Source organism: Asterias amurensis, chromosome 12, assembly GCF_032118995.1.
Source record: "Asterias amurensis chromosome 12, ASM3211899v1".
Lineage (NCBI taxonomy): Eukaryota > Metazoa > Echinodermata > Asteroidea > Forcipulatida > Asteriidae > Asterias > Asterias amurensis.
The window spans coordinates 4,107,413-4,121,013 of record NC_092659.1 but is presented as its reverse complement, the minus strand read 5'-3'; the positions used below and the strand labels follow the sequence as shown (position 1 = coordinate 4,121,013).

General features: G+C 37.9%; 2 protein-coding genes across 2 annotated transcripts; both read right to left on the bottom strand.

Annotated features, from left to right (window-relative positions):
• Nucleotides 1-2,921: 2,921 nt before the first annotated feature.
• On the bottom strand, nucleotides 2,922-5,293 carry LOC139945251 (uncharacterized). The gene is made up of 2 exons (XM_071942571.1): nucleotides 5,250-5,293; nucleotides 2,922-4,603 (listed from the first exon to the last, which is right to left on the bottom strand). Exons 1-2 carry the CDS (start codon nucleotides 5,263-5,265, stop codon nucleotides 3,843-3,845), a joined length of 777 nt encoding a protein of 258 aa, XP_071798672.1. The 5' UTR covers nucleotides 5,266-5,293; the 3' UTR covers nucleotides 2,922-3,842.
• Nucleotides 5,294-11,383: 6,090 nt separating this feature from the next.
• LOC139945365 (BTB/POZ domain-containing protein KCTD6-like) lies at nucleotides 11,384-11,938 on the bottom strand. Its single transcript, XM_071942713.1, has one exon. The coding sequence runs from the start codon at nucleotides 11,936-11,938 to the stop codon at nucleotides 11,384-11,386; it is 555 nt and encodes a 184-aa protein (XP_071798814.1).
• Nucleotides 11,939-13,601: the final 1,663 nt, after the last annotated feature.

Sequence of the window (13,601 nt, the reverse complement as noted above, 5' to 3'; positions counted from 1 at the left end):
TATTCTTCTTCTTTTCCCCTTTTTTCTTCAATTGCTTGCTGATAAAGTCGGCGATATCTGCAATTCCATGCCTCCCATTCATCAGCAGCCCGGTATTTTTTTCATGCAACCTGTGGCATGTTTCAGCCATGGGGGTTGAATGATTGTGTAATTGAACTTGAGTTGTGGTAATTTGGATCAGCATGTGTGGGTTCAAATCCCGGTTGTGGCATTTAGCTCTGTCCGTCGAGTACGACCAGGGCTCGAAATTAGAACTGCACCACAGGCTCGAGGCAGATTTTAGCGACGGGCCACTATACTTACAACCGTACAAGTCCGGCAGTATTGTCTACCTCACCGCATTTTAATTTGAACTGATAAATATACACATCTTTCAATATCTGGAGTATGGAAGTATTTACTAATAAACAAAAACATTGAGGTAAATTAATGTTCTCTTGGTGCTAATTAAAAAAAAACATTCAGTGTTCTTCTCATTTTGACTCCGGTTTTGTAACAAAAAGTCTGGTCCAGTCAAAAGCCCTGCCGTCGATTTCACAAAACTCTTCCTAACTTAGGATTAATCTTAAGATGTAGGACGAGTCCCAACCCTGCACTGTAGCATGTAAACCTTAAGATTATAATCCTAAGTTAGGACGAGTTACTTTTCCTAACTCGAGATAAAATTAATCTTAGCGTTTTGTGAAATCGACGGCTGCAGTCTTGTGGATTCCATCCCCCCTCCAGCCCCCCCCCCCCCCCCATCCTCTAAATTTGAGCCCCCAAGACGGTCCCGTGTGCTATAGGATTTGAGGCGCAGAACACCGTGGAACAGGAAAGAAATGTTTAAACAACAACTCAAACACAACTATGTATTTATGTATTTAGTTGTTTATTAGTTCCCCCCCCCCCCCATGACTCGATTCTCATTGCAAGCGTATAGCCTTTTTTCATCCAGTCATTCACTTAGGTCTAAAACCGGAAGCAAAAGCCGAGACTTGCAACTTTCTTTTAAATAATGTGTAAAATATCTCGAAATTGGACAGACTGGCATTAATGTTACTATTATACACAATACACTACGTAGCGGTACATGTTATACAAACGGAAAGTTAAACAACCTTCACAGTTAATTTTGGTTTTACCATTCCACATCTTGCACCTCAGCAAGTGATATTTCGAGGGAATCTTTCTACTAACATTATCTTCACACTGTAATGGTTTAATGTTAATCTGTGGACATTGTATTTTGTGTCGCATAAAAAGTAATACCCAAACCCTTAAAGGGCACTGGACACCTTTGGTGATTGTCACAAAGTATTCTCATTTTCGTGTATCCCAACTACGTGTATAAACAATTACAAATCTGTTTAAAACTTTGACTCATCTGATCATCGAAGTTGCAAGAGAATAATTACAGAAAAAAACACCCTCGTTGCACAAAATTTGAGTGTTTACAGATTCCAGATTCAGAAATAAAGCATTTGAATATTTTGCGTGAGAAATTACCTCTTTCTCAGAAACTGAGTTAATTCAGGGGGAGCCGTTTTTTTTTCTTCAAAAAATTGTATATCAACAGCTCTCCAGTTGTTATGCTAATAATTAAGTTGAGTAGTTACCAATAATGTCTCCAGCACCTTTCACAAGTGTTGCATATAAGAAAATATTAAAGTTTGCTCAGTACGCACAATATTAATGTACACTTTAAACAACATACAAAACCGATTTATATCCAAAAATTATCATAATGCTCCATATTTGCTTATTTTGTTCACTGTGTTAGTACTTTTTTTAAACGCTTTTTTTTACAAGCCTCGTTTCGGGACTTCCCCGTTTACCTCTGGTGTTTAATGATAGTCATATTAATAACTTTTAACCTGAGTAAAGGTACACTTACTAAAATAAATGAAATTTTATGTTGTTAGGGGTACATCTGCTTTTCGAGAATCATTTAACTTTGACGTAAAATGCGGTTTGCATCTGAGAAGCGTTACTGACAGTAAAGTCTCTCATATTATGAATTCCAAAAACTTTCTTTCTTAGAAGTGCAACAGGACTGCTATTCCTGCGCAGTGTTCCTGTTTCAACACAACAGCCCGGATTTCCGGCGATATCTCAAAACGTAACCACCCTTTGGATGTCTAAAAATAATAAAATCAAACGGTTAAAACAAAAAAAAGTGTTACCCCTAAAATTACTATTTTGGTTTAAAGACAATGGACACTATTGGTGATTGTCAAAGACCAGTCTTCTCACTTGGTGTATTTCAACATATGCATAAAATTACAAACCTGTGAAAAGTTGCGAGATAATAATGAAAGAAAAAACACCCATGTCACACGAAAATGTGTGCATTCAGACGCTTGATTTTTAGACCTCAAATTCTAAATCTGAGGTCTCGAAATCAAAATTCTTGAAAAATTACTTCTTTCTCGAAAACTACGTCATATCAGAGAGAGCCAATTCTCACACCATGTTATACTATCAACCTCTCCCCATTACTCGTTACCAAGTGAGGTTTTATGCTAATAATTATTTTGACTAATTACCAATAGTGACCACTGTCTTTAAGGGTTAGGGTACTTAATTTATGTAACACAATACACACTGACCACAGATTTACAAAAACTTACAGCGTTTGAAGATAATGATAGTAGAATTTAGAAAGCTTACCTTAAAGTATTACTTGCTGAGGTGTCGTAGTTTTTGAGAAATGAGTAAAACAATGTCACGAAAATACGTGTTACATGCTAAAATTGTTTTCATCTCCTGGGATGAAAATTATGTTCGTGACTTATTTTACTCATTTCTCAAAAACTACAGCACCCCAGCAAGTAATAATTTAAGGCAAGCTTGCTAAATAATTATACTATCACTATCTTCGATTGCTGTGAATTTGTTGTAAATCTGTGGTCAGTGTGTATTGTGTTACAAAAAATAAGTACCCAAATCCCTTAAACCGAAACATTCATTTTAGAGGGAACACACGTAGTACCCAGACAGTCAACCCGCAGGTCACTAAATTTCGTTTCATTTTATCTGCAAATTATTCACCGTTTTTCGTGCATGACCTCTGTGTGAATATAATTAGTCAACAGGGCTTCTGGAATAAGTTTATGTTCGGCCTTTTCTGAAAAAAAAATCAACCAAAATAATGTACCAGTAAATTGAAACGAAGAGCATACCTGTCGTTATGTATGAAAACATCGGTGCAACTCAAATTTTAAAAAGAGATAATTGTACTTAAAAAATGGCTTCAAAAAGAAAGAAAACAAGTCACAAAAACACAGCAAACTTTCCCGTTATGAATGTCGGCAACAGTCCCCAATCAATATATATGGATAGATTATTTCATATTCTTCCCGGAAATGTTAAAAGCGAGACCGGATCGTACCTAGTCCAGTCTAGTCAGGATACAGCGATTTCCACCGTTAATCCAAAACTCCCGTTACGAAAAAATCAACCATTAAACAGCATGGTTTTCCTGCACGGTGATTGGCTGACGATGACATCAGCCATTGATGTAGCAGCTTGCTGTTTTTCGTGGGTATGGTGCCCCGACCGACAAGCCAGCCTTAGTCAATAACAAAATACCCTGTCTAGCATGAGCTGAATGAGCTGATTCTTTTTACGTACAAATTTCTCTTTTTAAAATTTGAGTTGCACCGATTTTCTTTTCATACAAAAAGACAGATATGCTCTTCATTTCAATGTACTGCTACATAATTTCTGTCAGTACTTTTCAGATAAGGCCGAAACAGACTGAATTTCAGAAGCCCTTTGGACTAACTATATTTTCAAACCGAGGTACCGCATGGAATACCACACAAACGACTGCAGGTAAAACCTCACATTTAGGCTTATTAACGCATGGGGTGCGGGTTGATGACTGCAGACCCTTTACGTTTACACCATTTTGGGAAAAAGTCAACTTTGACCCTCTGTCCCTCCTGCAATATTATTCGGCTGCTGATCAGAGCTTTTGCTTTTGCAACCACACGGGTATCTTCCTCGCTATCCCTGTATATCACCCTTCGCCAAGGTGGGCAGAACTCTACGGTATCCTCCCCAACCACGCCTGTCGTTGTATTGATGTGCACCAAGGTAACTCTCTTCCCCGAAATATCAATGCCACAAACAATTGCGTGTATTCCCTCTGCGTCTTCAGTTATAACATGGTCTGCCATTTCAAGATTTTCAATAGAGAGCACTCTTTGGTCATTACGTGACACAACCATAGCCGCAAATGCGGCGACTTCACGCTCGATATAGGGGTTGAGCTTGTCGCTGACATCGGAGCCACGTTTACCACTATATACAGCCCCCAAAGTTGCCCCTACTATACCTCCAGCACATGTGCCGCCACCGGGGCTTATACATCCAACAACACCACCAACCGCACCAAAAAGCAAACCGCCAGCAAAACCAAAAGCTATGACAAACATACTTTTGACTACTGCCTTGGTAAACTTATTGAAAGCACCCTCTATGGTCTGAAGTTTTGAACATTTACCATTTTTCCAATTGTCAATGCATTCCTGTCCGAATCTGTGTACGATTATATTACAGATGCGCTCACTCATCATTGCAAATTCGGCACGTACTTCGTTGTCGAAGATCATATCTTAGTAGTAAAAGAAAAAAAAGCCCAAGATAACTATACGGGCAACTTTGAGGAGGTGTAAAACAACGCAGACGTTCATGAATGCAACCAAACAGGTTGTTGAATTTCGTTGACATCCTCATAAAACTGTTTTCAACTTGCTTCAACTTATTTCCTTGAAATAATATAACATTGGATGTTTCAGGTGCATTTTGTCGACTTTCTCTGGTAAAGAAGGTAGTCTAGGAATTATATTTAAGGAACATTACAGAATTGACAAGGAAAAAGAACTCGCAAGACCACCGGTTAACATAAAAATTACACGGTCTAATGATGATTATGTCTGGTAGTAAACATCCCTTAGTGAAATATTTCTGTCTGTAATGTCATATTTTATGGGAAATAAATAAAACTAACTTCCCGTTTAGTGTTTGCCGCTCAGGGGGCGTTTTATTAAACAACAACATTAAATCGATGTCATGCAAAAAGTGTAATCGGTTTTCACAATTTTTTTCGAGATCCAGATTGCCGATCGATCTCAAACTTTTAAAGGTTAGTCAGTTTTTGTATAATACGGTGGATTACATAAGTGCCTCAACTGCCATGAACTGTTTGTTAGCAACAACAAACTCTGTAATGTACCTTTAATGTTTTTTAGAAAACTTACCTTGGAAGAAGGACATGGTGGCATCTGTACCATCAGAAGGGACGATGTGATGTGGTAATTGTAGTCTGATCGCTTCGTGTTATAAAGCTTACATTTTTGTTTACCTTTCATTCAATGTTTAGAACTCCACATTTCTTGTTGCTTAGTTACAATCACATCGCTAACGTTTAGACCATGACATTGTATTTGTTTCTATATGTAGCCAAAACTTTGAGGTTAAAGTTTGCTTGTTTAGTTCTTCAAACTCACATTCGGGAAGGGAATCCCCATGCAACCACCACGACTGACCTTTTAAAGTCACCTGGAAATAGAATTTTTTCTTCTTTCAAACATAAGAGTATATGCTTACGAACAATAAAACAATTTTTTTTAGTAATTGTTTGTCACGATTTATATGTTTAAAAAATATATAAAGTTGTTTTGGGGCTGACTCCGCCTACCCCTTTTGTGACGTCAATCGAGGCAGACTTTTCCTGCAATGCGTATCGTAAACACACGTGCAAAGTACATGTACGTCCAAGTCGTGAGTTGGTACATTTCAAAAAGTGTTTTTCTGCATTCAGCAGCAATACACCTGGTCGGCATTGCCGGATTTTTTTTTTTTTTTTTTTTTGAAACGTACAAACTCACGACTTGGTCCGTACATGTACTTTGCAATTGTGTTTACTCTACGCATTACAGGCAAAGTCTGCCTCGATTGACGTCACGAACAGCGCCCTCTCGGGTCGGGGTCTACTCTTAAATTTTTAAATAACATAAGAACTGATTTTTTTTTTCTCTTGATGTGGAGTTATATTACTCCGTTTATTCAACATTCATCAGCAAAGGCATACATCAAATAAACACACTATCAAAAGACACTCCAGTAAATACTTATAATATATAACAGGCACAGTAAGTAACAGAAGCTCAGAAAATAACAATAATAATAACAATAAACAAAATAATTAAATAGTTAAATGAATACCTCTATTATATATACAAATATCTACAATTTAGCGTGACTCGGTAATCACGTGGTTCGGGAAAAAACAATACTGACAACAACAAAAACAAAAATTAGAAAAACACGATACATATGGGACAAAGGAAAATAACTTGATCCTTGGTAAAACAGACAATTAGTAATTAAAACTGACTTCGTCCTTAGTGGTGAAACACAAAGCATTGTTCCTAATATAGCAATTTTCGAATGATTCTGGTTTTAACCTGTTCTTTTCCATTCGAAGAAAATATTTCAAAGATAACTTTAACTGTGAGATGATGTCGATTTCTGCTGGTCTGGAATAACTATTAAACACCTTTTTGCATCGAATATTCCAGATCAGCCTAAGCAATTTAGCAACAACGATGGCCTGAACCGGTTTAAGAGCATATCCAAGAATTCTGTTAGAGTCGTTTAAATAAAAAAGTCTTTCTACAAAAATCCAAGCATCCAATGTGTGAGAACAGTAAATGAAAATATGCTCATGTGTTTGTGTTTCTACATTACAGAGCGGGCAAGATTCTTCTCTAACAATACCAATTTTAAGCAAAACATCTTTAGTAGGTAAAATTCTGTGTCTAAGTTTGTACATGAATTGTTTATCAGTTTATGCTTCAATATTGCTTCATCCGGGCATTTTAACACTTGCACGCGCGTCACACGCGGCGACTGATGCAACGCTCACCATGTTGGGTAAGTTAGATTTACGTGTATTACGCCGCGTCGTCTAAAATGCGCACTTACACTGCACAACGCACAGACTAGAGTTATATATAAAAACGCACAGTGAAATTGCCCACAGTATGGCGCATTCAAGATTTTCAATAGCATTGAAATAGAAAAAAAACATAGTAAAATTGACTTTGAAAATCTGGAATCAGGTGAGCCAAAATAGTGTTGCTTTGATCAAGTCCTCAGCCTGATATAAACAATAATAATAACATTGGATGGCTTTTTTTCGGGGGATACAAGAATATATTGCACTCGCCATGACAATATATTCTTGTATCCCCCTCAAAGCCATCCAATATTATATAAATGTCAAAGGAATAACAATCCTGCTTTACTTTTAATCCTAATATATTTTACAACGTTATTTCTCTTTCAGCAAACTCCTTCAATTAGAAATAAACACGAAAACGGTTTGTCATACCCAACTTGATGCTCATCATGGCTAATAGTATGTAAATAGGCCTGTTCCAAATACATCTCACAGCAAGCTCAGATAATGGAGTGTATTGAAGGATAGTTAAGAGCAAGGTCTGGTCCTTGCTCTATGATTGAAGTAGGACAAGGACCATCTATAGTTGGGAAGGTAATTCAAGACTAGAAACAGTACTTTAACAATGAATACCAGGCCAATAGGTCGCAGAGGGTAACCCCCCCCCCCCAAAAAAAAAAAAAAAAAAAAAAAAAAAAAAAAAGTGTAAGTTTTACACACTGTTTGTTTTCCCTCTTGTAATTCCCTGAGTAATTCACAGCGAAGGTGAACAGCGCCATCAATTGGCTTACATTGATATTTATTTTATTTATTTATTTCCACTAAACCTCAACAAAAAATGGAGAAGATAAAAAATTGCATAAAATTATACAATAATTATAATGAAAGAAGTCCATTCACACGTGTTTAAGGAAACAGGATGACCCTAACACTCTGGACGAGACCATTATTGACAGTATGTCAGAACGATCTGAGTAGCCGACCGAGAGTATCAAGATCATCACATTCTCCAAGAAACTGGTTACGAAACAAAACTGTTTTGACACTATCACAAAATTACACCATGATTGACACGGTCTACGTACTTAATGTCAGAGTGAAATTTCCGTCTGAAAGAAGGACTAATAATGCAAAAGAGACACAAGGGGATAAATAAATCGGTGATATCGTGCGTTTATTTATTTTACTGCACGCGTGGCCAAGCAGGCCAAAAAGTACATCTACAACTACAAGTAAAACTTGTCCATTATAGGTAAACATTTATATTTAAACAATTACAAAACAAAAACACAAAATTTCAGCAACCTTATAAAACCACGAAAGCAAATACAAAAAGCCTGAACCGACACCGGCGGCCAAGCAGGCCAAAAAGTACAACTACAAGTAAAACTATAGCTCATAGGTAAACATTTATATTTAAACAATTACAAGAAAAAAACAGAAAATTTAAGCAAAAACCTCTATAAAACCACTAAAGCAAAAAACAAAAAGCCTGAACCGACACCGGCGGCCAAGCAGGCCAAAAAGTACATCTACAACTACAAGTAAAATTAGTCCATTATAGGTAAACATTTATATTTAAACAATTACAAAACAAAATCACAAAATTTAAGCAACCTTATAAAACCACGAAAGCAAATACAAAAAGCCTGAACCGACACCGGCGGCCAAGCAGGCCAAAAAGTACAACTACAAGTAAAACTAGTACGTTATAGGTAAACATTTATATTTAAATACTTACAAGAAAAAACAGAAAATTAAAGCAAAAACCTCTATAAAACCACTAAAGCAAATACAAAAAGCCTGAACAGACCAAGCAGGCCAAGCAGGCTAAAAGGTACATACTAAAAGCAAGAAAGTTCATAAAATAGGTAAAAGTATAGATGTTTAAAAAATGATAAAACACTCTGTGCTGACACGTTATGTCTAAAGTCCTCAGCCCGCCAACACAGCCAAACCCAGGGCAAATACACATGTTTCTAAACTACAAATGTAACTAGTCTACAAATTTTTTTAATTCTTTTGTTTGTAATAAAAAACGTTTTCAGTAATAAGTTTAGGTTAGTGACAAACCAGGGCCCAATTTCATAGAGCTGCTAAGCACAAAAATTGCTTAGCATGAAATTTCTTCCTTGGTAAAAACAGGATTACCAACCAAATTTCCATTTGTTGCATATTGCTTGTTACTGGTACTCAGCTGTTGTTTGCTTATCCTGAAAATCACGTGGTAATTTGGTTGGTAATCCTGTTTTTATCTAGAAAGAAATTTCATGCTAAGCAAATTGTTATGCTAAGCAGCTCTATGAAATTGGGCCCAGTTCTTTAAAGACACTGGACAATTGGTATTGTCAAAGACCAGTCTACACAGTTGCTGTATCTCAACATGATGCATAAAAGAACAAACATTTAGCTCAATCGGTCGTCGAAGTTGCTAGATAATAATGAAAGAAAAAACACCCTTGTCACATGAGGACATGTGCTTTCAGATGGTTGATTTTCGAGACCTTAAATTCTAAATCTGAGGTCTCGAAATCAAATTCGTAGAAAATAACTTCTCTCTCGAAAACTACGTTACTTCAGAGGGAGCCGTTTCTCACAATGTTTTATACCATCAACCTCTTCACATTAGTCGTCACCAAGTAAGATTTTTATGATAATAATTATTTTGAGTAATTATTACCAATAGTGTCCACTGCCTTTAATGGGTGGTCCAGGTCACACTACCGACAAGATTGCATTCATTAATGTGGTGTTTTGTTGTTATTTGGAAATATTGGCACTAAATGTCAATACATTTTAATACATTAATAAATTTTATTTCAGTTAAAACAATAATAATAACTAAACACATGATAAAAAGGGTAATTTAAACAAGTCTTAAACAAAATCATTAAAAACAAAAGACATTCTCATGCTGCAATGACGTTTACCAAATTATCAGAACTCCATTCGTTATAGTGATTTTTTCATTTTTTTGTGTAACACATTAATAAAATGATGTCTCACATTGATTGGCTAAAACTATCAATCATGTAATTTGCTGAAAAGTAGGGCACATAATTTACTTTGGGTATAGTACTACTGCATTCTTTAATACTAGCTTTCAAGAACTATTATATTGGAAACATGTCATGTATGATGTAGTCGCTCACAGCAAAAAGGAAAAGTTTATTATTAATTAGTTTTACTTTTTTATTATCTCGTGCATTGCATACATTCTGTTTATCTTGAACAGTGTAATTATTTAAAAATTTGTTATAAAAACAATATCGTTTAATTATAGTCTGGAAGCTGATATCAGTTGTTATTGTTATTTACCCACTTCACTGCTTGAAAGCGAAATTTGGCCCATCACATGCAACCGCATATCATGGTGAAGGTTACAGAGTGCACACAGTTAACCCTCCTACTGTCTGACCTTTTAGCATCGTCCACCTTAGGCCCTGAATGGACACTTTACGAACCCACAACCAAAGCATTTGTTTGTTTACATGGGTACAAATTAACTCTGACAAAACAATATTAGCGCCAATAACAGGATACATAAAGGAAATGATAAGAAATAATATTCTGAATTTAGACATTATGTTATTAAAAAGAGATACGGAAGGAAAACACTGTAGAAATCCCATGCAATCAGGTAGGGACTGAAAACCCCCAACTTACATGCAAGGCTTTGGTCTGAGATGGGATTCGCCCCGGGTCTACAAAGCTGAAAGAAACCACTGAGCCAACCTAATCCTATGGATATCAATGTATACACAAAACATCACACAGCTTAACCTCCTACTGTTTGACCATTCAATAGCATTTATATTATAAACTCTGCCAGTGGTGATGCAGATTTGCACACCAAAGGTCACTAAATCTTGTTTTTTATAATCCAACCATTTCATTTATTCTAATGTTTTTTTGTTTAAGGGGGTTAAACGCAGGGCCTAACTTCATTATAGCCTGTAAGCGTAAACAAACTTACTAGGCACAGAAAAATATTGCTTAACGGAAACTGGTTACCACAAAGTATACTTTGTTGCAAACTTTGAAGGGTGTCATGGCCGAGTGGTTAAGAGCATCGGATTCAAGTTCTAGTGGTTAAGTCATCGGAGTGTGGGCTCGAATCCCGGTCGTGTCCTTGAGCAAGATACTTTACTATGATTGTTTACCTGCGAGGGTAGAGGTTGATATTGTGTTTGAAAAAGCCTTTTGAGCGCTATAAACAGTTGCCCAGGTTGTGTACTCCCCAGGGAGCTGAGAAGGATTAAAGGGATATTATTGGCCCAATATCATGAATATAGGGGACTAATGTAAAGCGCTTCGAGACGGTTATTGTGAAATGCGCTATAATAAGAATTTGTCATTTGTGATTATATTAAAGCAAACTTCCTCCTGCCCCAGAAAGCCAATATTGTACTTTCTGTTTCCAAATAATTAAAGCTTCCTTTTGAACAACCAAGGACGTGTGGTATTCACCATCTCAAACCCTAGCGATGTGATCTGCTGGAAAATAAGCATGCGACTATCTTCAAAAAAATCCACCCCCCTTTGTGTTCCAATAATTGTGTTGAGTCCTGGGATTTCTTTCAGTGTTTCCTGTTTTCCAAGGTAGTACAAGTCATTATTGTGTCTGAACCCTATTTCGATGAATTCCGTTTCCTGGATTGTACAGATTTGCTTGCGAAGCAAGGTTACGGCTATTATTAGCTCGTGGATCTGGTAAAAAATTACCTCATTTATCAACAGGTCCCACTCTTTGAAACCCTCAGGAAGGTCCAGTGTGGAGCGTCGGAGAAAGTTCAGCACATACCGGAAGATTGGTCCATCGCAGTCGATGACATACCGTCCGCGCTCGTCACAGGCAGTGGAGTTCTGACCGCTGAACATTTTACCCAGCATGGAGTTCGGGTAGCGAGTCAGAGTTGAACGTGAGGTAGTGTACAGAGATCCTCCAACATCTAATTTGATGACTTCATTTTCCATTGCCATTGTAAAACTTCCAAGAGTGGTTCGCTGCTCGAATGCTTGTTAAAACCCCTGCTGAGGACGAGTCAAAATTCACTCCAAGTGGTTTGTATGGCTAGTTCAGTGTTGAAAAGCATCACTATCTGAAAAGGGACAAGCGAATTTTACTTGGCAGACTATAGCATAGATTAAAAAAAACAGGCTTCCTAGCAAGTCCTGCTCTAGCTAGTAGATCAAGGCGCCTGGTGAAATTTCTCGACTAATCGCGCCTCAAATAGTCGCTACTTCGACACTAGTCGCGACTTATGTTTTATTCCCGAGATGCATAGCGGCATATTGTTTGCCACAAGCGCAATAGTAAAAATTAACGCTGAAAGGATTGTGTCACTGTTGTCTGATTGCGTTTCGCAAGTATTTATGTCATCGTATTAGTCGTGAGCGACACAATTGGTCCACCAATCAGAAAGTCATGACTATTCTTGTAGTAGTCGTGGCGACACGCTTAGCAGATCGAGTAGTTGAAAAGTCATAACTCGACTTAGCAAGCAATTGTCGTAACTTCATCACTCTAGTCGCCCAGTCACCAACAAGGGTGAACCCTGCCATTGTGTTTACTATGACTATTATTTCAATATTAATTACTTGTCTGCAAAGAATTGGGGTGGCATGGGTGACGATTTGTCTGCAAAGAATTGGGGTGGCATGGGTGACGATTTGTCTGCAAAGAATTGGGGTGGCATGGGTGACGATTTGTCTGCAAAGAATTGGGGTGGCATGGGTGACGATTTGTCTGCAAAGAATTGGGGTGGCATGGGTGACGATTTGTCTGCAAAGAATTGGGGTGGCATGGTTGACGATTTGTCTGCAAAGAATTGGGGTGGCATGGTTGAGGATTTGTCTGCAAAGAATTGGGGTGGCATGGTTGAGGATTTGTCTGCAAAGAAATGGGGTGGCATGGGTGACGATTTGTCTGCAAAGAATTGGGGTGGCATGGTTGACGATTTGTCTGCAAAGAATTGGGGTGGCATGGGTGACGATTTGTCTGCAAAGAATTGGGGTGGCATGGGTGATGATTTGTCTGCAAAGAATAGGGGTGGCATGGTTGACGATTTGTCTGCAAAGAATTGGGGTGGCATGGTTGAGGATTTGTCTGCAAAGAATTGGGGTGGTATGGTTGAGGATTTGTCTGCAAAGAAATGGGGTGGCATGGGTGACGATTTGTCTGCAAAGAATTGGGGTGGCATGGTTGACGATTTGTCTGCAAAGAATTGGGGTGGCATGGGTGACGATTTGTCTGCAAAGAATTGGGGTGGCATGGTTGAGGATTTGTCTGCAAAGAATTGGGGTGGCATGGTTGAGGATTTGTCTGCAAAGAATTGGGGTGGCATGGGTGACGATTTGTCTGCAAAGAATAGGGCTGGCATGGGTGACGATTTGTCTGCAAAGAATAGGGGTGGCATGGGTGATGATTTGTCTGCAAAGAATTGGGGTGGCATGGGTGACGATTTGTCTGCAAAGAATAGGGGTGGCATGGGTGATGATTTGTCTGCAAAGAATTGGGGTGGCATGGGTGACGATTTGTCAACCGAACTTTCAATTTCAAACTGAGCTTTAAAAAGAGCACACATAGCACCATAACTGCTGTAGGGGCATGTCCTCTTTTTAATTGCTTGCTGATAAAGTCGGC